The sequence below is a fragment of the Rhipicephalus microplus genome, chromosome X, assembly GCF_043290135.1.
Source record: "Rhipicephalus microplus isolate Deutch F79 chromosome X, USDA_Rmic, whole genome shotgun sequence".
Taxonomy (NCBI): Eukaryota; Metazoa; Arthropoda; class Arachnida; order Ixodida; family Ixodidae; genus Rhipicephalus; species Rhipicephalus microplus.
The window spans coordinates 468,071,325-468,097,032 of NC_134710.1; the positions used below are offsets into that span (position 1 = coordinate 468,071,325).

Genomic DNA, 25,708 nt, shown 5'->3' on the forward strand with positions numbered 1-25,708 from the left:
AATCCTTCCATTCTGATCCACAATGCGCGCAACTCTGGGGTATTCAAAACCTACCATCGCATTAGACAACGCTACTTCTGGCGCGGGATGTACCGCTACGTCCAGCAGTTCGTTCGCTCCTGTCTCGCTTGCCAACGCCGCAAACCGTCCGCACACATGTCACCAGTCGGTCTGCAACCGTTACCTTGCCCTGACCGTCCGTTTGGGCGCATAGGTATCGATTTGTATGGACCACTCCCTCTGACGTCCACTGGCAATTGCTGGTTCATCGTCGCCGTAGATCATTTAACGCGATACGCCGAAACCGCCGCTCTCCCTGTGGCTACTGCGCGTGATGTTGCGTCCTTCCAACTGCATCGATTCATACTGCGCCACGGTCCACCCCAGGAGCTTCTCAGCGATCGAGGCCGTATCTTCTTGTCAGAAGTCGTCGACGCCATTCTCACTGAGTGCCGTTCTGTCCACCGCAAAACTACTGCTTACCACCCGCAGACGAATGGTCTGACCGAACGATTTAATCGCACCCTTGGGGACATGCTGTCGATGTACGTCGCCACCAACCACACGAATTGGGATACTATACTGCCCTTCGTCACCTACGCCTACAACACCGCCCCTCAGAGCACGACCGGTTTTTCACCGTTCTTCTTGCTGTACGGAAGGCACCCGTCACACACCATCGACATGATACTCCCGTACACGCCGGATCCATCTGAGTGTACACCTATTTCCGAGACCGCCAGGCTCGCTGAAGAGTGTTGCGAGCTTGCCAAGACTTTTACGACGCATGAGCAAGAGCGACAGAAGAGTATTCGTGATGGCTCCGCCACTTCTGAGCCCACGTTCCTTCCTGGTTTCCTTGTATGGCTCTTAATCCCGACCTCTGTAGCTGGCCTTTCTTCCAAACTACTCCCGAAATATGAAGGTCCCTACCGTGTGATCGAGCGCACATCTCCGGTCAACTATCTTATCGAGCCAATTGAACAACCTTCGAACATGCGCCGCCGCGGGCGCGACATAGTCAACGTGGAGCGCCTGAAGGCTTACTATGACCCGCTCGTAGTGGCAAGCTGTTAGGTCGCCAGGCGGCTCCCTCTTCGACGCCGGAGTAATTGTAGAGAAGCCGCCGAACACTGAAATGGGTCGAACTCTCAAGTGCTTTCTAGTGGGTCTACCCAAAAAGAACGCCGCTCGCCCGGAGAGTCCGTGGTTGGCCATTACTGTCGTCATTGTGTATACTCGCTGTGTGCAGGCTAATAAACGCCATAACAATGTATATATAATTCTATAGACTCGCGTGCTTTTTCTAACCATACATGATCTTGCTGTGATGACAAACCTGCTTTGCAAACCATTAATTGCATCATGAGGCAAGGTCCATATTACATCTTGGCTATAGAAATCGCAGAACTTATTCAGGTTGCTTCAACAAATGGCCATCTTATCACTTTCCAGTGGATTCCTGCGCATTGCAGCGTGATATGAAACGAAGAGACAGACACTGAAGCTAAAAATGCCTTAAACAGTGCCCCTGAAGTACTGACACGAATGCCCTGCTTCGCAGCATGATGCGCAGCTACACACTTCAGCATTGGGCCAAACCGGAACGGCGACACTGGCGACTTCACAAATGGGACCCGGAAATGAGGTTTCGCATGCCCCCTAAATTCAAATGGCAACTCGCAAGTATGATCCACCGCATTCGTCTTGGTGTGGTGTACACCAGACGTTACGCACATATCATCGGTCGCAGTGACACCGGTCCTAATTGTGAACACTGTGATGTGCCAGAAACACTGGAGCAAATATTTTGTCACTGCCCAACATACACACGTGAAAGACAAACACTGATTTCTTCTACTGAACGATATCAAAGTAGGTCATTAGCTGATGAGACCGTGTTGGGCCCTAGGCCAGACACCAACAGTGTAACTGTTATTTAAGAGCGGTTATAACCTTTTTGGAAGCAACTGGACTATATGCGTGGCTATAAAATTTTTTTCAGCTAGAAAGAATTCTATATACTCACCCCTCTAACTCACCATCGTCATCCATCAGTCTTTCTTCTCCCCTTTACCCTCCCCCAGTGTAGAGTAGCAGGCTAGAGCAAGCAATCGCTCAGGCCGACCTCTCTGCCTTTCTGTAAATAAACCTGTCTCTCTCTCAGTCATACAGGCTCATGTGTACGGATGTAGCCGTGCCAAAGACACAGCTGGTCGAAATTCCCGGCACCCTCCACTACGGTGTCTTTCATAATCATATCGTGGTTTTGGGACGTTAGACCCCAAGTATCTATCACAGAATTGCAAGCTTGAGAAGTGGAGGTCAAATGCCAGCGTAATGCCAACGACTCCAAACTACAAGCTCATGAACCAAAATCGGGCATCTGCGGAGAGCTGAAGGCTCCAAAATGCAAACTCGCGAAGCCGAGGCAACATGGCGACCAAGACTGGTTGCCACCACTGAGGGCAGCAAAGGCCACTCCAAGGAATGCCTTAACGTAGATCGCTGCACACAGACGGCTTTGCTTTCATGGAGTGCAAGGGCCGTAGGTTTTTTATAACCAGATCAGCAGGAAGCGAGTGCCTCTCCCGCCTTATCCTATTTTTTTCTGCACTGCTTTTGCACTCCCTTATGCAAGACAACGAACCAACTAAGCCAAAAACTCATTTTCGGAGAAGCAACATGCAAAGCGCACAACCCCACTGAACTTCCTACCTGTGCCATAGTCGATTCGAGTCATGTTTCCAAAGCTGTCATGCAAGTAGGGGACCAGCTCAACGAGGGCGCGATGAAACTCGCTTGGAAGCGCCTCGCTCAAAAGCCGCTCACTCTCCTGCACATATGCATGGGAATCACACACGAGGTAATTGAACACACAATACCACCAGAACACAGCAACTACTGTTCGTCAGAATCAATCTTCACGGTGAAATGTACAATGGCATGTTAAGATGGTCATGTCTGAGTAGTTTGGAAGTGCTATAAGGTTTATGCAGAAGAGCTACAAAGCATAAACAGACCCCTGTTTTCACAACTTTGTACTACAAACAGATTGAGCGGGCAGAGCAAGTACATTAGCATATTGCTTGCTTCTTTCTCCGTTAATTTATTACAAGGGTTTCAATCAGTGAATTGCTACAGATTTTAGTACTGTGGTTTTGAGCTTCCCTGACCATGGTACATTCCTTGAATGGGCACATTGTCAAGCAATTCTGACTGGAACTTCCACACATGTCCCTGTCAATTTTTCAAACTTAATTGTGAGAACATAATGGCATGTGATAGTCTGAGAACCTTATAATTGGTTTCATGAAAAACTAACAAAAAGAGAAAACACAATCGCAATTTACAGCTACATTTGGCATCTTCCAAAAGAAAGCAATCACTGTCACTCTGTGTTTAATGCAAGATACACGAATGGTGTCGACAAATCTAGCGATAACTTACACGCCAAGCTGTGACATTGCATCCCTATGAGATGCCACCAGCTAATGAAGTCCCTGCAGCAGATCTGTACACAGTCAGCATCATCCTCTCATCATTCGATCTATGGTATACGTCTATGACCCTCACTTCACTCCTACAGACACAACCACACTTAATGCGCTTCACCTATCAGTGGTCATTATCAGACAGCTTTGTGAGCACACTTCTTAGCATTAGCAGATTATCAGCATACTGCAGAAAATGCGAGTGGCCAGTGGCCTAGGGCACCTGATGCCAGCGGTGATGAGAGCACCCACTCTTCCACCCAATGAGGCAGCGACAAAGTCAACAGGTGTCACGAATCAGTGCACAGGAATGCTGACATCAAGGCAGCCTGTGCCACCTGGTTGCATAGTGCTCAGCTATAGTGCATAGAACAGTCTATGCACTATAGCTCAAGCATGTGCCAGCAATGGCTGGGGGAGGTGCAACTGTCATCAGAGATGACTGCACTCTCAGCGAGTTGAGGATGGGAACAGCCAACTACTGTTGCCCTCCTTATCTTGAAACAAAGCCCTTCGCTTAATTTATGGCACAAATGATTGGATAAAGTTGTAGCCCAAATGCAATTTAAGAACCTGTTTCAGGGGCTCTTAAAAGAGGCGTTACAGCACATATTCAGAAAACAATCTATACTGAAGGTTCCCATGAAAACATGAGCCAAACATTAATGCACTTCTTGGAGCAGGAAAATCGTGTGTCCAAAACAGCTAAAAACTAGCTCTATTTCTCACAGTGCTATTTTCACAACAAACAATCAGGTTCAGCAAGTGTTGGCCGATTCTACAGACAACATGCCAGCAGACTGTCTCAGAGCCAACTCTGTTGGTCCCATGACTACCACAAGGTACCGCCAGGTGCTGGCATCTGCATTTGAGTCGAGAGAGGTCAATACGTTCCAATAGAACAATAAAATGCTCGAGGCCATGACGTCTAGTGATGTAACTTGATAAAACGGTTGCTTGGGCTAGTTGGTGATTTGGAATCGACATGTTTGCACAGCACAAAAAAATGAGAATGCGGGAAATGACACAACATGCTGCACCTGTATTGTATCTTTTCCTGTGTCCTCATTTTTTTTTTTCAGCAGTGCAAACATGGCAGTGATGTAGCTTTTTGGGCGTGCATTAGAGACAGCGAGAAAGTACACAGTTGTGTAGTATAATAATCCTGCCTACACTGGATGAATTGTAAAATTTTGAGCGGCAGGAGATTTGAGAGGCATAAACTTCAAAACATGGTTTTAACTAAGTGAGGTACAGAACCTTGACTCGAATTTTGGTATCGACAGTCCTGTAATGGCTAGATTGGTTCAATTTGCTTGGAGATTCGTAAATAATTTTAAACAACCACGAAATGATAAGCTGAAACCAAAACCGACATGAACAGCTGCTTTGGGCAATGTCTACAATGACATCATTGTATACCCGGCCACAGTGAAAGCACACACAAAAGTGTTTTTCCTGGGAGAATGAGTCGATGCCCAGCCCGAAAAAATAAAAGGACACTTGAGCTTTGCTTTCAAGAGCAGATCGCAATAGCGGGCCTCGTGCGCATCGCCTTCTGAACTGCTAGCCTGCTTCGGTTCTCGGTGCATGCCTGAATCGTACCATAAGGAAACAAATGACTGTGCGCGCAACACTGGCCATTCGAAAGTGTGCCTACTGTAAGCACAGTTGCCAAGTGCCCATTACGCCATAATTATTGCTTTTGCGAATGAGCAAAGAGCCCACTACGCCTCCATAGGGCAACACGCGGACCTATGTAGCAGTTCTTTTTGTTCATGCTTCTGCTGCTGCTTCTGATAATTAAGTATGGCTGAATGCTTTGTAACGAGTGGGCCTTTAAAATGCCCACTCATAGCTCAATTCACATCTTTTAACGCCTGCCGTGATCCTACACTTTGGCCACGCAATATGCTCCTTCCACTACATGAAATTACTGGCAACATACTGCTTCCACTACATCATAGACCACTGCTTCACACGCCAAAGGGCGATGAACAGCTCCGTCAAACTAAACCTAGGGCCATAAGTAGGGCTCCTAGACGTTTTAATGGCCCCGCCGCGGTGGTCTAGTGGCTAAGGTACTCAGCTGCTAACCCGCAGGTGAGAGGATTGAATCCTGGCTGCGGCAACTGCATTTCCGATGGAGGCGAAAATGCTGTTGGCCCGTGTGCTCAGACTTGGGTGCACGTTAAAGAACCACAGGAGGTCGAAATTTCCGGAGCCCTCACTACGGCGTCTCTCATAATCATATGGAGGTTTTGGGACGTTAAGCCTCACATATCAATCATTAGATGTTTTAATGCAGTAGCCTTAGCGTACACGCTTGAAGGAAGTCCCGCCTCTCGGCGTCTCTCATAATCATATGGAGGTTTTGGGACGTTAAGCCTCACATATCAATCATTAGACGTTTTAACGCAGTAGCCTTAGCGTACACGCTTGAAGAAAGTCCCGCCTCTGTATAAATTTTTTTAAAAATGCTGCTTTGTTACTCAAGTAGTTCTGGAAAAACTTTGTTAAATCAAGTTTGGCAGCTAATCTAGTATGTTGTTTGGGCTGATGACAACACTGAGCCATCTGGTTATTTGCTGGGGAATTGAAATTATTTCATTATATTTAGAATTTAGTAAAACTTGATTTTGTTAGATTGAGTGCACATGTTGTTTTTTAAATGCTTCAACTTTGCGGGCAAGCAAAACCGCAACTGTAACGAAAATCAGTCGCAAGACGGTAACACAAATGCATGGCAGCCCTGTCTCAGTAGCAGACTGCCAAGATTTGCTGTTCGCAAGTACTGAGCAGACCCCCCAAAAAAAAAAAAACTAAACACAAGAAAAAATACTTTACACTGGACCTCATAAGCAGCACTCCTTATTTTTTGATGGGCGGCTAGATATGCTGTATTGGATAGTGACACTGCAGGCAGTTATAGAAAGTGCACGTGAATTATGTCTGCCAGCATTTTTTTTTAAGAGGAAGATGGCAGACATAGCTGTATAAACGTGTGCACCCCTGTCATCTCTTTGCTATGCCACAAACCTGGTGAGAAGTTCCTCGAAAAACCCATTTCCAGCTTTGGCGAAGAAATATGACTCACGGCCTGCACCTTCTTGAGCCAGGTGCGAAAGGAAGTGTTGCCAAACCGCTGCGGTTGATCAATAGGCGGTGTCTCGTCGACCCATCTGTCCAATGTTTCCAACACTGACAGCAGTTTTGCCGTCACCTGCAGTCAAGCCACAAAGGTGGTCCCGCCACTTTATGAAGCAATTTCTGAAGCAGGCCTAAAGAAATTATTTGTTAGCCTTTCTTATTACTACCCTATCAGCAAAAGCTGCTCTACAACAACGAAACACAACAAACAGAAAGCAGCCGTCAAAGGAAGGACATCATATGTTGCAAGCTGACAAGAAACATCCGCACATCACTGCAAAAATTCAGTAGGCTATTCAGGTAAAAGTCATGTAGCCAGGTGTCAAATTACATATGAACCACAATACTGAAGCATCATTAAGCATACAGAGCTAGTAAAAGTCTTAGGCTTCACGTTGACAATATTACATATGAGTTAGTGCCACATGGAAAGTGAGTATTGAGGCACTTCAATGGTGCACTTATTAAATGCTTCACCACATAAAATATGGCTAAGCATTTAATCAATGGATATGGCATCTATAGTTCCTGCAAGTTGAGTGGTTTTACTTCATCATTCCAAACAAGAAACTTCGTTAATGACTGCCTAAAGCACCCCCTGTCATTGAAAAAATTTACTCTGGCTATCACGTTCCATAACTACATAAAATTTCTAGCCACACAACTAAATGTATAGAACATGAACACAATTTGCATGAAAACAGGGGAATGTACAAAAGCCAGAGTTTGTATATCTCACAGATGCTAATCATCACTGGAATACAGAGATTTCTATTTCATTACTACAGAGATTCACATTTTATCACTGTGAAATACCTTTGGCATTGCGCTAGACAGCAGACTGATTAGAAATGGCCACATTCTGACAAAGCACTTGCTAGCCGACCAATGGAACACAAACAAAATTGAACAAAATTCTTTCGTGCCTAGTACCACACCAACAATCTATTCCACGAAGATGACCAGGCAAAAATAGCGAGTTTGAGTGTATGAGAAAACGTGCATTGACATAAATGTCACGAGTGCTGCCTAGTTAGCATTCTGTACAGCTATACCACCAAACACACGACATTTTTAGGAGTTACACAAGTCAGCAACACACTTGTGTAATATATATATATATATATATATATATATATATATATATATATATATATATATATATATATATAGAGAGAGAGAGAGAGAGAGAGAGAGAGAGGAAGACAAGAGACTATCATTTCCAATGGTTTCGACCAGTGGACCGGTCTTTGTCAGGGTTTGGGAACAAGACTTGTTCGCAAACCCTGACGAAGACTGGTCTACTGGTCGAAACCGTTGGAAATAAAATTAAGACAACCATCTCTTACCTAGTACGTTTGGCCCATTGGAAAAACTTCTTCAGTATATATATATATATATACATGTGTGTGTGTGTGTGTGTGTGTGACGCTATGATGACTGGGCGACGTGGCGTGGCTGATACGCCATGTTTATTCTATTCTCACTTCTTCCTTCTCTGCTTCTACCAACGATCGCTACCTTCTTACGTTACAGGATTCATCATAGCGTCACACACACATATATATATATATATATATACATATATATATACCGAAGAAGGCCAGAACTGCAGCGGAAACGTCAATAAAATCCCTAACTTAACCCGAACCCAGTATCACTTTCTTTCCGTATATATATATATATATAGTAATGAATCTGAATAACGGACGCTCTGCTGGTAATGAAGAAGACGAGGATGATCGGTGGCTGTAGTAGTAGCTCGCGCACGCCACTCGCCATTAGCCAGACCTGCCTGATAAAGCACATTTTGCCAAGCTGCGTCTGAACCTTTCTCGACGTACAACGCCTCTATTTTAAGTGGTGGAGGAGCCAGGGTTCCCATCAACCTGGAACTTCGCAATCAGACGCTACTCTCACCGTTCACCATGACTGCTCCTGGCCCTTCTCAAGCTGCCTTACCAACGACAGCCTACTGTACTGGCGTGCCTCGGCAACGCGACCCACCAATTTTTCGCGGTAACTACGAACAAGACGTCGAGGACTGGCTCGTCGAGTACGAAATCGTAAGCGCTTCCAACAAGTGGAACGCCTGCGACCAGCTCACAAACGTGCGCTTTTACCACGCTGATGTGGCCAGCCTCTGGTTCAAGAACCACGAAGGCGAAATCACCAACTGGTCCGCCTTCAAGACCACCATCGCCGCGGTCTTCGGCCGTCCCGCCGTGCGCCGGCTTCGCGCGAAACAGCGTCTCCGTAGTAGAGTCCAGCACAGGAACGAGACCTTTACAAGTTACATTGAAGATGTCTTGTCTCTTTGCAAGCGCGTCGATGAATCTCTAACCGAACGCGACAAAATCAAGCACATCATCAAAGGAGTTGACGACGATACCTTCCAGATGCTCGTCGCTAGGAATCCACAGACTGTCACCGATGTTGTCCAGCTCTGCCAGGAGTACAACGAGTTGCGTAAACAGCGTGTCTCAACGCGCAGGGCCGCTCAAGATACGGCTGAAGTTTCCGCCCTCGTGCACAACGTCGCTGCTGATCACACCGTCTTACTGCCCCACATCAAACAATTCATTCGTGAAGAAGTTGCGCGCCAACTTTCTCTTGTGGCCGAAGCATCCGCGCCAGTGACCTCGTTAGACCCACGTCTACGCCAGGTCATTGAGACACAGGTCACGCAGGCACTGCCTCCATCGCCATCTGTCCCTACGCCGCTGACCTACGCTGCCGTCTTTGCTAGACCCCCAGCCCCACCTGTTTCTGGCGCATAGCGGGGCATCGGGTCCTCCTACCCTACGACGCTGCCTACATACACGGCACCCCATCCCATTTCGCCCCCTGCACCTTCTGCAATTAACCCATGGCGCACCTTGGATAATCGACCCATCTATTTCGCATGCGGTTTCGTGGGACATATAGCACGCTACTGTCGCCGTCGCAACTTCCAGCCTCCAGACCACAAGAATTCTGCAAATTACCAGGCTGCCCAGAATCCCCAGCGACCATCTTCTCCTATCACCGACTCATTGTCCCCACGACGCCCTGTCGATTCTCGCCGGTCATTACCACCCCGTCGCCGATCTGTCTCCCCGATGCTTCGGCGCACGAGCCCTGCTCGAGAGGAAAACTGACAGCCGCAGTTCCGGAGGCAAGAACTGCGTCGTCGTCGAACTTTCTAAGACCTCCTCTTTGTTCGACCAACGAAATTGATGTGCTAGTAGACGGTGTTGCTGTACGTGCACTTGTCGACACAGGCGCCGTCGTTTCTGTAATTAGTGAAAAACTGTGTCGCGATTTGAGAAAAGTTACAACGCCGCTTACGAATCTTGCTCTGCGTACAGCCACCTCCCATTTCATCGCGCCAACAGCTCAGTGCACAGCACGCGTTCTTATTCAAGATGTTTGGTACGCCGTCAACTTTGTTGTTCTCCCACGTTCATCTTACGACGTCATACTATGATGGGATTTCCTTTCTACCCATCAGGCCCTCGTCGACTGCGCTCGTGCTGAACTAACGTTGACGAATCCGTGCCTTGATATCGACCACCACAGTCCCTCGAAAGTGTTTGCCGCAGCTGACGTCCGCATCGCGCCGTTGTCCGCCGTCTAAGTGCCTGTGTTTTCCCTTGCTGCCACTAACTCGACGCTTCCGTTGCAACCAACTATAGCTAGTGTGAAACTCCGAACCATCATCCTCCCGTTTGCCGTCATCAACTTTTCCAATGGTTCGGCGGTACTTTATGCGTGCAACGTTTCTGCTTGTCCGTACATTCTGCTACGCGGCGAGTGTCTGGGAAGCCTCGAGACCTTAAATTGTATTTTCGAAGACCCGATCTATCCAGAAAAGCCATTTTTACCGACTTGTGCCCGCAACTGACGCTAATGAACCTATGGATGTATTCCGCAAGTCCATTGATTGCAACCTCACGTTTGGGCAGCAGGAACAGCTGATCAAGCTCTTACAGCATTTTCGAGCCTCGTTTGACCACAATCAGCCTTCCTTAGGTCGAGCGTCATCTGTTGTTCACCGTATAGATACCCGTCAAGAGACGCCATTACGGCAGCGTCCATATCGTGTGTCAACTACCGAACGCTGTGCCATCAATGAACAGGTTGACGACATGCTGACACGTGGCATAATCGAACCGTCAAGCAGTCCCTGGGCCTCTCTAGTTGTGTTGGTGAAGAAGAAGGACGGATTCATCAGGTTTTGCGTGAACTACCGACATCTCAACCCAATCACGCGCAAGGATGTCTATCCGCTGCCACGCATTGACGATGCCTCGGACTGCCTACAGGGAGCCGAATTTTTCTCTTCTTTAGATCTGCGCTCTGGATACTGGCAGGTACCCATGACAGAGGCCAATCGCGAAAAAACAGCTTTCATCATGCCCGACCGTCTTTACGAATTCACAGTCATGCCCTTCGGCCTCTGCAATGTGCCAGCTACTTTCGAGCGGATGATGGACTCTATTCTTCGAGGCCTCAAATGGAACGTTTGCTTTTGTTATTTAGATGACATTTCCGTCTTTTCAACTGATTTCGCAACCCATTTAACCCGCCTCGAGAAAGTCCTTGTGTGTATTTCTGCCACAGGGCTGCAACTGAATCTGAAGAAGTGCCATTTCGTCGCTCGAAAGCTTACGATCCTTGGCCATGTGATTTCAAAAGACGGCATTCTTCCTGACACTGCCAAACTTACAGCCGTTTCAGCGTTTCCCGAACCGACCACCATGAAAGAGCTCCGAAGCTTCATAAGCCTTTGCTCTTACTTCCGGCGCTTCGTCCGCAATTTCGCGACGATCATCGCTCCTTTGACCAAGCTCCTCGCCGGCTCTAGAGACTTTTCAGCCTGGTCTGCCACCTGTGACGATTCTTTCAATGAACTGCGCCGCCTCCTCACGTCGCCGCCTATTCTGCGACACTACGACCCATCGGCACCCACAGAGATCCACACTGACGCTAGTGGTGTCGGGCTAGGCACTATTCTTGCACAGAAGAAAGACGGCTTCCAAGAGTACGTGGTTACCTACGCAAGCCGAACTCTTAGCAAAGCCAAAATCAACTATTCCGTCACTGAAAAGGAATGCCTCGCCATTATTTGGGTGATAGAGAAATTTCGACCTTACGTGTACGGGCGCCTTTTTGACGTCGTGACTGACCACCACGCCCTCTGCTGGTTGTCGTCACTGAAGGATCCAAGCGGTCGCCTCGCCCGATGGGCATTACGCCTCCAAGAATATAATATTCGCGTGGTCTATCGCTCCAGCCGGAAACATTCGGACGCAGACGCCCTATCCTGTTCGCCTCTACCCCCTGACCCGGACTGCTGCGAAAGTCTAACCTGTGATACCACTGCCATCACCATCGCCGACATGCCATCTGAGCAACGCAATGACCCATGGGTTGCTTCGATTCTAGACATCCTGGCTGGGCGGACGGCTTCCCCCCCTTCTCGCACATTGCGTCGGCAAGTCGAGCACTTCGCCACTCGCGACGACGTGCTGTCCCGACGCAATTACGCACCCGGTGGACGTCAGTGGCTATTCGTGATTCCACGTCATCTGCGATCTGAAATTTGTTCCGTGTTTCATGACGACCCCCAATGTGGCCACGCAGGTTTCCTGAAGACTTATTCTCGCATACGTCTCCGATATTACAGGCGTGGCATGTACCGTTTTATACGACAATACGTTCGGGCCTGCTCGACGTGCCAGAGACGAAAAACTCCCCCTTATCACGCCAGCGGTACCTTGCTACCCTTACCATGCCCATCCCGACCATTCGACCGCGTCGGCATCGATATCTATGGTCCCCTTCCCAACACTGCTGACGGTAACCGCTGGATCATAGTTGCCGTCGACCATCTCACGCGGTATGCCGAAACTTCATCCCTTCCCTTGTCTACAGCAAAAGACGCGACTTTTGTTCTTCACAACATCGTATTACGTCATGGAGCACCTCGGGAGTTACTGAGCGATCGTGGTCGCGTATTCTTGTCAGACGTCATCACAGCATTGCTGCGCGAGTGCCACGTCGTTCACCGTACTACAAGCGCCTATCATCCCCAGACCAATGGAATGACAGAGCGCTTCAACCGCACCCTTAGTGACATGCTGTCTGTGTATATCTCGTCAGACCACTCCAATTGGGACCGAGTGCTCCCGTTTATCACGTTCGCCTATAATACCGCCATTCAAAGCACTACTGAGTTCTCTCCTTTTTTCCTCCTTTACGGACGCGAACCTTCTTGCACTATGGACATCATTCTTTCGTACAAATCTGACTCCTCAGAGTCCACGACTTTGTCTCAAGCCGCTACATACTCTGAAGAATGCCGCCAACTGGCAAGATCATTCACAACCCAAGACCAAGGACGCTAAAAGCACCACCATGACGCATCAAATGACACTACTTCCTACGATCCAGGTTCACTCATATGGCTGCATGTCCCTTCTGCTACACCTGGCCTTTCTACCAAGTTGGTCCCCAAGTATCACGGCCCATATCGTGTGCTGCAAAAAACGTCACCAGTGAATTACCTCATTGAGCCACTGGAACCTTCTTCTGACCAACGTCGTCGTGGCCAGGAAATTGTCCACGTCTCGAGACTTAAGCCCTGCTACAACCCTCCCGTGTTTACCTGTCCATAGGTCTCCAGGATGGCTCCTTATTTCGCGGGGAGTAATTGTAATGAATCTGAATAATGGACGCTCTGCTGGTAATGAAGAAGACGAGGATGATCAGTGGCTGTAGTAGTAGCTCGCGCACGCCGCTCGTCATCAGCCAGACCTGCCCGATAAGGCACATTTTGTCAAGCTGCGTCTGAACCTTTCTCGACGTACAACACCTCTATTTTAATATATATATACACACACACACAGGGTGTCCCATGTAACTTTAGCCAGAATTTAAAAATATGCCAGGAACGTAACTATGACACGACCAAATGCCTGTTGCTCCCAGTTGCTTGGAGTTAGTCCAACTAATTTTTGTGTTCTCAAATACTGTTCAATTAGATATGTTTAATTAACTAACTTCTCAAAAAACAAAGATAGATCAGAAAGTTCAATAAGAAAGCTGTAGATCAGTTTGCAAAACGTCTGATTAGATAATTTTGAACCTTATATCTGTTAGGTACTAAGTGTTTTTCTGCCAATTACAAATGCTTGCAAAATACAAAAAATACTACGTGACAAACCCGTTCGTACGCACAATTATTCTAAAGCTACCTAACGCTCCGTGCACGAACAACCATAGCATTTGCCCCATTGTGCTGTCTCGGCAGGGCCGCAACGATTGTGGTGGCTTTACGAGGAATACGTTTTGCTATCGGCCACAAAAATCATGACCGCTGCGACTGCTTATTGCCGTCATGAGCCGGTGCAAGGCAAGTTTGTCGTTCGTACGCGGAACGTTAGGGAGCACTAGAATCATCGTGCGCACTGACGCACGAGCGGGTTTGTCACGTGGTATTTTTTTGTGCTTCGTGGGCATTTGTAATTAGCAGAAAAACACTAATACTTAAAACATATAAAGTTCAAAACTATCTATTTGAATGTTTTGCAAACCGATCTACAACTTTCTAACTGAAATTTTTATCAATCTTTGTTCCTTTAAAAGCTAGTTAATTAAACAGATCTAATTAAACATTATTTGAGAGCACAAAAATAGTCCGACTAACTCCAAGCAACGGTGAGCAACATGCATTTGGTCGTGTCATAATTACGTGTTCCAGCATATTTTTAACTCTGGCTAAAGTTATGTGGGACAACCTGTATATATATGCATATGTATATATGCTTATCTGCACCAGTGCTCTAAGTGCCAGTAAGTGCTGCAAAAAAGCCTTTCACACTGGTTGTAAATTACTGCACAGTAAATGAGAAAAATTTACCCTAATGGTCAAGTAAATAAGGTTTAAAACATATTGTAAAGGTATATTGAGTTGGTAAAATATTTCCAAATAAAGTAATTCAAACAACATCACATATTTAAAAAAAAGCATTTTTGTCGTTACGAAACAAACGTGCAACATTATTTTTAAAAAGTAGAGCCAAGCTTGTGTGAACGTCCTTTTTTTTTTTGGTTTTGATGTAAGCGAATGCAAATAGTAGCAGGATTCGAACAGCTGTCGAGTGAAAATTATAAGCAGCAAAATATGTTTTGTTTTAAAGTGTGCTCTACTAAGCACATACAAGCCCATATAATGAGCTTCTAAACTTCAAAATCTTGGTGCAGGTTGTGCACATTTAAATTTGCAGTACGCTTTGCCGCAGTGCATATTTCTATTGAAAACCTGATTTCACGGCACCATTGCATCACAGTGCAGTGAAGTCACTTTCTCAGTGGGTTACATGCTAAAACTTATGCGTCCATTCGTATGTTTGAAATACTTAAGATTTTCGAAATTTGAAACTCATGCTGAAGCTAAGTTGAATTCTGCAATATTTGTTCAGACACTCAAATAGCTCGAATATTTGTGTGTGACTATCTAAAACCAATGTGAAAAATAAAAGCACATATTCAATTCGTTTGTTTCATAAGGTGGCATATTCAGCTACCCTCACCTCTAGTACATCAATAATATATAAAAAAAACCACTAGTTAATGTTTTATAAATTAGCAACTGTGAAAAAGCCATCAAAATTAACTATAATTGCAAAACTCCTCCACCCTATGAAAACTTCTCGAGCTGTGAATGACATTATTTAAATACGAAAAGGCAATGAACCATTATGGCACTAAAAAAAAGACATGCAACTCACCTCAGATACAAAAAGTTCATCAGTTATCTTCTTGCCTTTTATCTTCTCATTAAGGGCCAGAATGAAACCAACATACTCACTATATGCCTGAAAGAGTGAAGAAAAATAAATAAATCTAGTTATTTCTGACGCTTTCCCTGTAGAAAACTTTCAACGCGAAGCTGCCATATCAGTGCAGCTGCTACTGGAGAAAGCTTATCAACTAACACGGTCGAATTCTAAAAACAATTATTAGACTGGTATCTGCAGCAAAACTTCATCCATACAGACTAAAGCACTGCACGAGTTTTCCAGCTTGGGCACGGTCCAAATTTGAAAGTGCCATGCTCCGGCACACCAGATCCTGTTGTTTTCAAATGTGGCCCGTACTCGACCTGCCCCGTAAGATTCAGGTCCAGGCTGACCCTGCCCTGTTAAATGCGGCACTGGTGCAAGTTTACAGTTTCACAACAAGAGAGTGGATCACCTAATTATCTGTTGTTTTGAAGGTACCACACACACAATACTTCCAGGAGATGCTTATAAGGACTTGTTAGAGTGTCACGCTTTAAACCGATATTAATGGGAACAAGCAAACAATGATGCCAAGGAAAGTATAGGGGATGTTTCATCAGTAGTAAGGGCAATGCAAGTGTAAAGAAAGAAAAATGGACGAACCTGCAACCTTTAATATAACATGTTTGAACACATTATTTGAAGGTCACAGGTTCGACAGCGGAAAGTTATTTTTTTTGTCCATTTATATTTCTTCACACTTACATTGCACTTACTACTCATAAAACAACCCCTATACTTTCCTTGGCATCAATTTCTGTTGTCATTAATAGTGTGTCTAATAAAAAAGTTAGCCCTCTAATTTCCACTTGTTTCCTTCACGATTCAAACAGGTTTTTGTAGTCTTCACTATCATAAATGCTACACACACACAAAATAGTTGCAGGATGATATAAGCAAAGGAATGGCTGGCTGTCTCATGTACACAGCGCTAACCACTTAACATGGAATCTTAAGGAACGATTGTTGCAACGTAAAACACGTACAAGTTAGGTCAATAAACATGGTGGGCACATTTAGTTTGATAAAATTTATATGAATTGTTGATAACCAATGCCAAAGTAATCCTCATGTGGAATGACATTTCTCATTGCTTGATTAGGCTTCATTCCGATACATAATGCCAACTCTTCAACTGACCATATAACTTAGAGCCCCACACAGGCCTACTTTTCTGGTTAGAGCCCGGCGATGGTGTTTCAATATGCTACTCTTGTTTCAGCATTTATAGAATTAAGCATTAAAAATAGCTTAGATATAACATAAAATCAGTCTATGCCTCAGTATAGACAGAGACCATCAAGCTTAAAAGTGATGCTCATCTCTTAAAAACAACCAGGGCTTAAAGTTTGGGGGGGGGGAGGGGGGGGCTAGATGGGAAAACTTTTAAATCACTTGTCGCCCCTTGGCTTATAGGTTCATGAACTGATTTAGCACAGGCGATCTTGTTAAACCTCATGATGATACACTGCACTGTGCTACTGAGCAGTGAGGATCTGCAACATTTAGAAGTCACATAAACGCGTCTACAACTCACATCTATGCAAGGGTGCATATTTACATTAGGTAGTTTTACGCAGTTATACAAAGCATACCCGAGCATATTGCTTACTTGTACAAGACCCAGGTGAATGATGGCCCTAACTCGGGCCCGACCCAAGCCAGATCTGACAATTCCTCACTCGGCCTGAAACAAGCCCCCAGGCCCACGCAGTGCTCTAATATAGAGACTGAGCATTTAAGCACTGTGTAGCATTAATATGCAATCATTTTAAGCCATCAAACCCTCTTGGGAAAGACTAAGCAATGCTGAAGAAAAAGAGGTCAAAATATAATAGAACCAACTACCGTGCCTATTCAAATCAACATTATTTTTTATGTTATCCTCCTTTTTAAACATTATTGTATAGTCACTCTACAAACATTTAAATATAAACATTTTTTCTTAATGTGTATATTAAATATATATACAATGATAATATTATTGGACAGAACATTTTTTGAGCTGCAATTTGGTACCAAAAAATGTAAATAAGGCATTGGTATCTAGCCGCAAAAAAAAATTATTACACCCAGTAAAAACGGCCTCTTTCCTCACGGTAGCGAAAGACTTGAAAAAGTATTTTGCCGCTTGTGTATATTTTTATCTGCTCTCAAAGGCCAGTATTGAAAGTGTTGGTGAAATGATTTTGCATCATTCTGGCCCAATTCACAAAGTGAACATCCCCAAAAAAGATTATGCCGAAACAACTCAACCGTAGCACACATAGCTGTAAGAGGAAAACCCTGAAGGTGTCGAAAGAAAAAATGCATTCAGCTAGCACTTCTTAGGCGCCTGTACCAGAGAGCTCTGGTTGCAGTAAAAACAAACCATGTTGTGTAGCCCTCAATTCCTAATAGATTATACATTACAGCTTCGAGTGTCACATACGCCTAGGCTGAGAAAATGTTCATCTACAGGTATGGAATGCCGAATTCCGAGAACTACTGGCACACTGCTGCATAAGATGCACCAGCACTGGACTCTGAAGAAGTTAGTGTAAACTTTTAGCCATAATGACTTACACTGCAGTTCTATAATGTGCATCTGAGAATGCACAGCAGGAGCATGGTTTTGTTTTTTCAACAAATGAGGCCTTCAATTGTCACCTGAACTGTGCCCGGCTCCAGTACAGAGCACGGACATGACAAACATTTATTTTACTAATACTACAGAATTTATACATCACAATATTTCATATAAGAAGTACTCTTGCTAGCATCACAAATGTTGTTAGGAAAGCCACCACCCCTTTCTCCTATAGAAATGGTGGCTCAATAAACAGGTTGTTCGTACACATGGAGAACATTTCCTAAAACACTTCAGTAAGGAGGTCAGTTTGGCTACACAGTATTACATTAGGCCACAAAATATGGTAACAACCAGACAACAGACAGGTACATCTCTTGTGACCCTGCTGTGTATCTCCTTGTAATCCATTGTGTAATGGAGTTTGTGTAAAAAAAATGCACACACAGTCTCACAGTCAACCAATGTTGACGACCCGAGTTTCTTTAACGTGCACCTAAATCTGAGTACATGGCTCTCTAGCCCTTCAGTGAAATGCAACCGTGGCAAATTGGATGGAACCTGCCTCTTTGAGTTCAACAGAGATGCTTAACCACTTTCAAGCGTGGAGTTTAAGCACAGCTGCCTAAACTCTACTTTTGAAAACTTTGCAGAAGAATAATCACACAAGAAAAATTAATGGTTCGCTAATATTACAAACTGCTGCCCCAGTTTGTACATATGATACCACAGTTTTTATAAGGTTTTTGGCACTTTTTGTGCAGCAGCAGTGGCAGTTGAGTGAGTTTTTCAGGCTTCCAATGTGTCTGGCTCTCTCAGAGTGAAACATTTTTTTAACACTCAGTTCAAGGAGATGCTGTCAAAATCTGCAGGAAAAAAAAATGGGTGCGAGAACTTTCAATGCAGCATTACAACCAATCTCATTCTGGCTTCGACTGCAATGTTAGAAGTGATGTTATGTTTGTCCTATACAAGGCTTCCGACACAGTTTTCTGCTTTCTTTTTATTTCTATAGTGTTTGAACAAACGGTGTGTCTAAAGGTACGTCGGACGTACCCGAATACCAAAAGCTAAAGGTACGTCCGACGTACCCGAAACCGTGAGTCTAAAGATACGTCGGACGTACCCGATTACTAAAAGCTAAAGGTACGTCCGACGTACCCGAAACCGTGAGTCTAAAGATACGTCGGGGGTACGCGAAACTGAGTCTAAAAAAAAAAAAAAGATACGTCGGACGTACGCCGGGAGTTGCCGGGTGGGTCCACGGCTACCGCGTACCAATTTTTGCATATATACGAAGAAACGAGCCTTCGTGCGAGCCTGCTCACGTAAAAGACTGACAGGGAGCGAGTACTACCGGTGACAATGGAAAACTTAGAGCATCGCGTGGTTGACGAACGGCGTCGATGTCGGCGGTGCCGTTCTCTCCTAGCAGATCTTTTGAACGGAAAGGGGGAGGCTCGCACGTAAGTACAGAGGCTGATGTCCTTCCCTCGGCAGAGCAATTTTCGGGCAAAGAGTTCTGTGCGGTACTCTCGCGAACGCGGTTTTGTGTGATATGCGCCTATGTAGCCAGCTGAGTTTGCACGAAAACCATTCTGGGAGCCGACCTACTCGCTGACCTTTGAAACCGTAACTGCGACCGGCTCCCAAAAACTAACCAGCGCGCTTGAGTCCACGAGGTTTCCAGATGAGCGGGTCGTTAGCTAATTACTGCAGGGAAAAAAACAAGATGTAAGATTTTTAAATGCAAAGCATTTCTTAGCAAACCAAACGAATTTATTTATCTGGTTAGCCAAGTTAGATCACTAACTAGCTAGCCGCCTACGCCTGGGTGCTCTCATGATCTCCTCCTTAGCAGGTTGCAAAAACGAAAAAGACAGGCCAGATAGCATTTTAATGCTCTTATTATACATAGTTTTCACGTGACATCACAGACAGGTTCTCTGCACTGGGTGCTCCGAGATGGCGGCAACCGTGACTTTTTATGTCATTAGAGAGTACCATTGCAGAGGAGGACACACAGTTGTTCGGTCCCCGTGTTCTTTTGTGATGTCCCCACTTTCTTCTGTTCGCAAGGCGCGCTGTGGGGAATCAAAGGAACGCGAAGGGCACCGGCACAAATCCTATGTCACCGTTTGAGCTAACCCAGCATCTCAAAGTAGCTGGGGGCCCTAAGATGGCGGCCATGGTGACGTCAATGCAAACTATGTATACAATGAATGAATTCAGTGTTCACTGAAGGCACAACTAATGCAAGCTTTAATCAAAGGATCACAATTGTATGAAGAATAATAGGAACAAATACACAGACACACAATACATGTAAATGTCACTCGCATGAAACAGCACTAAGCTTTCTTCCATTTTTTATAAGCATGCCAGTGGGGCATACACTCAGCCATCTTTTGTTGTGCTTAAGCAAACCCTGCTTGCGAGCTCCCCTGCTTGCGTAGAAGCAAACCCTGCTTGCGTAGAAGCTTTGGAGCAATTCTGCTCATTTGTAGCATTAATGTAGTAGCTTTCACAAAACGTAGCAGGTTGGAGTAATTTTGCTCATTTGTAGCATGTATGGACCAGCTTTAACAAAATATAGCACGTAGGAGCAATTGCAGCAGGTTTCCCATCGCTGTGTTCCACTCACGGAGCAGCTCCTTTACATTTGGGCTGCTGCTACACACTTCGCACAAAACCAGGAACTATTCCTGTTGCGGCTGCTCAGTGAAGTACAGATTTGGTGGAACCAACACAAACATAAGTCACAAATCACAGAAGGGTCCTCTTCTAACAGGTCCCGACATTCGTTGCATTTCCACTTTATGGTTTGCTTCTTCACCTTGACTGTTGCCAGCACAGCTGTCCAGCCGTCTTCAGTGAAGTATTTCTGGACACAGTCAAGGTGAACTTCCTCGTCGAGGATTGTCTCTGGAATCCTGGAAGGTATGGTTTCCACCTGGTCCTCACCTGTAAAAATTACTGAATAAGTGTTCTGAACCTGCCATCAGATGGCTTTAAGGTACAACAGAATGCTATGAATCTGAACAAGGGGAACTTATTTCTAGGGCTCAGGTTTATTTTGTGAATTGAACACTCAATATTCTTACAGAATGTAGCTGTAGTTGCAGCCCTATAGGTGATATCAGACACCTTCGTACTACACCTTAGATAGCGACTGAAGTTGCAACAAAATAGGAAATTTAAGCATAAATAAAGGTAAATCTCACAACTCACCGAGTAGCAGTTTCCCCTGCTGAACCTCACTTAGCAGGCCCTGAGGAACTAAGCAACTTAGGATCCTGAGCTCCTTTTCCTGAGGAGGCAGATCGCGAAATGGCTGCAGTGTTGCTGCTGATTTGTGGGGTCCCTGCCGCCGTCGTGGAAGCCCAATAACGGTTTTCTCCGCCCCTTTGGGTCGACCTCGTGACTTCACCTTAGCGGGCACTTTCAGCTTTCCGAGGCGTTCGCGCATGTAGTCTGAAGGCCCGGCGCTGCTTGCAGGGGCCAAGGTATTCTCGCGTGGCTGTGCCTTTCTCACTTCATCAGGAGTTTCGCATGCACCTGCATTATGGGCACGCTGCTCTTTCTCAGGAGTGGTATGAAGTGGTTCTGCCCCGGTATGGCTTAAAGGTGCTTGAGGCAGATCTGGTTGATCATGTGAATTATTCTGATCTGCAGTTTCAGACGTGTCCCAATCCTCACCTGATGCAGCTTTGGGTGACTCTGCATTCTCTTCTACGGACACAGTCAGCTCCAGCTGGCGTCTGACTTGCTCTGGTGATGAAGGGGATGAGGCTTCATGACGCAACACTTCCACGATTTCAATTTCGCGCCCTTGCTCCCATGCCTCAGAGAGTGCCAACAAAACTTTTAGACGGCCCTGGTATCTTTCACCTGTTTCTTCTGCAGCAAGTTGAGCTATGTACTTGCATGTAGGAAATACCTCCCTGTATTTCTCATGCTGCGACATTGGCCTCCGAGGTTTTGCAGCCTGCTCCGAAATGGAATGTTCAGTTGTGCACTTCTCTTGAGAAAGGAAGGCTCTCTGATGACAGTAGTAATATGCCTTGGACCACCTTTTTAGAAAAAGTTTGTCATCAAAGAGACTAATGTTCAGAGTCCGCCTAACTGCAAACACATGCCGGCATGGCAGTCTCATAGCGTTCCAAAAGGAACAATTGCAGTTAGTTTTTGTTGTTGACGTGTTGCCAGACGACGCCTCGAATGTGAACACATCTGCTTTTTGGTCACTTGGTACTCGCTTGGCTGACAGGTAGATCTGCTCCCTTACAAGCTTAAAGGCATAGGGAGTCAATGATTCCTGATACATAGCTTCTTCAGGGCTAGAAGGTGCTTTGCAAGGTCTTTTGGATATGCTTGTCAATGCTCTGTGGTCACGTTCATCGCTCAAGGCGTTCAATACTGTGAAAAGTGAGCACACAAACTCTTCAAGGGAGCTATTCTTTTTTATAACACTTTTCAGTTTTGCGTTCAGACTTTCAATTCTGTTGTTGGTAGTGTTGTTAAAGTTTTCAGACATAAACTTGGGTCCAGTGTACCACTCATCCTTGATGGGACGCCAGTTTTTGTCATAGTAAGAGCGGATCTCTTGGCAAACATTATTGTCAAATTCCAGTTGAAGCTCCTCAAATTTTTCACTCGATCGTGACAGGACCATCTTCTGGAGCAGTGCCAGGGCTTGGTCCCTTTCCTCTGCAGTGATGTTCATCTTGTTGCAGGCAATCTCGCGTCGAAAAGTCTTTAAAGTGTGGAACACACAGATGAGCACCTTCGACTGCGGGAAGCTTTCTTTGAGAAGGTCACGCTCCAAAAGGTCCTTGTCTGCCATGACACACTTTACTTTTGGCCAAGATGGGTGCAGTTCCTTGAACTTTTCCAACATCCATTTGATAGTGGGTGCAGACTCATTCACAAGAATTGCAACACATACTGTCTCTGTGTCTCCATTGGAGTCTTCAACGTGCATCACATAGACTGGTGTTCGTATTTCTAGAAGCTTGTAGGTGGCATCAATTCCTAGGAATTCTGGGTAGGCATCCATATTTGACCGCATAGACTCATTGGACAGCAAAATTCCTTGGAAGTTTTCCCCATCAGCAAGGATGTGGTAGTCTGTACCTGTAGAAATAAATTTCATGGTCTAAATGTAAAAGATTTGGCCGACTGTACATACGAGTTTCTCTGAAGCCCACTGGAAAACCCAGATGCAATTATTTAAAAACTTGTGCTACAATATCAGGTGCTTACCATGCTCATTTTGCAGAAGAGCTGCAGTCTTAATGAGGTCATTCCTTGTCTGTGGTCTGAGGGAAGAGGCCGCATTGCTCAAGTCTTTGAGCAGGACAAGTTTCCCCGTCTTTTCTTCTATCCTTTTCTTAACCAACTTCTTGTTGGCATGCAAAGCCAAGAGCTGTGTGGCTTCCTCCTTGGCCCCTGGTTCTCTTAATGCTCTGGTTTGTGGCAGGTGGCTGTAGAGTAACTGCAATAAAATAAACTTTTCATTCAATGTTAAACTGAACTACATATGCAATTATAGGTTAACTGCATTATGCAATGTCAAGCTCACAGAGTGAAGCAAACAAGTGCAGACAACATTCTGCATATATGGCATCTAGGTTCTTAGCACAAGCAAGCTCACTTCAATCTCACCTTATCATGCTTGTAACTGTAAATCTGTGTTTCCTATATATGGCTCGCATGTGATGTCAAGGACACAGTTCCTGAATGTAGTAGCACTGTAGAATGGCGGCTTTGATGACAAGCAAGTTGCAGTTAATCTGCCTCAATGTAATAATGATGCAGCAGGAATTCCTCTGAGTGTGAATAAGAAATGAACCTGCATGTACTGCTTTGATCCCATTAATTTGACATCGCAAAACTTCGCATCCCCTGTGCTGGTGCTACCAGCTCAATGAGAATTGAGCGAGAACATTTTGCGCGATCAAGTAAGCACGTCAAACATTTCGTCAAAAGTATATTTCAGTGGTGCATGTCACCCTGTATAACCTCAAAACTCAGGTTTGTTTCTGTGAAAAAACAGAACTGAACTTCACTAACCAATATGAACAGGTAACAGCAAAAGCTGTATTGGCTTAATTTAACAACACATGGTGAGGGATGAAGGACAGGGCATTAAGATACTGTCGCACACTTTTAAGGATGCTTAGGAACTCCATACCTTCGATAACTCATGGTTGTGGTCCTCATTCATTTCAATAACCTCCAGGAAGTTCCCATCGTCAGAGGCCCTGCACTTCACGAACGCCGGACATCCAGCCTGAAAGGTGCTGAAAGTGATCCGTTGTCACATGCTCAATGTCTCTCAGGAAACAATCGTCTAAATGCATGATGTGTACAACGCAACCACGTCGCTGACCATGGTGGATTGGCAGCACAGAAAGAAACACAAAGGAAACAATGACCAGTGCTGGCCCTCACCTGGTATCTCTTTCCCCCTTGCTGCGGCTCTTGAAAGACTTGCCCCCCTTGATACAGCAGTAAACCACCTGATACATTCCAAGTCGTTCGTTCAGAAAACGCTTCACTTTGGTCTTCGCCGCTGTGACAGTTCGACAGTCACGTTTGTAAAACTGCACGAACTTCTCTTCACTGTATCCTTTCACAGCAGCTTCCAGTTCCCTGAACGTTGGAAATTTGTCCCCAACTTTCATTTTGCTGCCAGCCATCACACGAGCTGCGGAACGGGAACACTTGACTGGCGCCGCACGTGCTGCGGAACGGTCACCACAGAACACCTGTAACACGCTGACTGAAGAGACGGGAGAATGGCGCCACACAAGTAGGACGGATAAGACTATGGATAAGACAGACTCACAGAACACCTGACAGACTCGGACGGACTCCAAGAACTGGATTGGAATGGATTGATTTGTACTACTTGCATCGAAATCGACCCGATGGCGAAAACTTTTTTTTTTTCCTAATCAAGCGATATAATAGCTGCGTGTAAACCACGGAGGAATAAACATTTCCGTGGTATAAACCAAGCTTGAGTAGGCGAGAAAGTGCAACCCGTGCAACGTCTGATGTAACCGGTGCAACGTCTGCGCGTCCAACTACAAACTCGTTGACGAAAACTTTTTTTTTCTCGGATCCGCGCGTCTAAGAGGTCAGTCGTGCGAACTGCTTGAAAACGACGGACGGGCAGGTGGAACTTGAGTCGCTTGAGTGAAAACTTGCGAGAAAGCGCACGTCGGACGTACCTTTAGCTTTTAGTATTCTGGTACGTCCGAAGTATCTTTAGACTCACGGTTTCGGGTACGTCGGACGTACCTTTAGCTTTTGGTATTCGGGTACGTCCGACGTACCTTTAGACACAGCGTTGAACAAAAGGAAAAGAATTATTGGGATCCATTGGTGTGTTCTGTGCATGCATCGGAACATGCATGTAGTGCTTTCATGGCATGCAAGCACTCTACAATGCAATATAAGAAGGTAGTCTGACTACAACAGTTGAAAAGGAAGACAAACACTGTGGAATGAAACATCATCGCAGACAACAACAAAAAAGACTACACGAGCACTTCCATAAATGATGCGCTTAAGGTGTGCAAATATTCATATCAAATCGAACGGTGTCCAAATTTGTAACAGATTTTTTTTTAGCGTTGTTGTAAAATGTTTAC

The 25,708-nt window shown here is 45.4% G+C and overlaps 2 protein-coding genes across 5 annotated transcripts in view; both read right to left on the bottom strand.

Moving 5' to 3' along the window:
- Positions 1 to 25,708, bottom strand: part of LOC119183194 (serine/threonine-protein phosphatase 2A activator) — a 68,576-nt gene that overhangs the window by 36,056 nt on the left and 6,812 nt on the right. For all 4 annotated transcript variants that reach the window (XM_075880776.1, XM_075880772.1, XM_075880775.1 and 1 more), the window contains 3 exons: positions 15,422 to 15,508; positions 6,592 to 6,717; positions 2,719 to 2,836 (listed from right to left, as the gene is read on the bottom strand). In XM_075880776.1, the coding sequence (XP_075736891.1) occupies positions 2,719 to 2,836; positions 6,592 to 6,717; positions 15,422 to 15,508 (331 nt within the window). The remainder of the gene's footprint in view (positions 1 to 2,718; positions 2,837 to 6,591; positions 6,718 to 15,421; positions 15,509 to 25,708) is intronic.
- On the bottom strand, positions 20,279 to 25,692 carry LOC119185998 (zinc finger SWIM domain-containing protein 3-like). Its single transcript, XM_075880767.1, has 5 exons — positions 24,501 to 25,692; positions 24,241 to 24,349; positions 23,310 to 23,541; positions 21,276 to 23,180; positions 20,279 to 21,008 (listed from the first exon to the last, which is right to left on the bottom strand). Exons 1-5 carry the CDS (start codon positions 24,746 to 24,748, stop codon positions 20,701 to 20,703), a joined length of 2,802 nt encoding a protein of 933 aa, XP_075736882.1. The 5' UTR covers positions 24,749 to 25,692; the 3' UTR covers positions 20,279 to 20,700.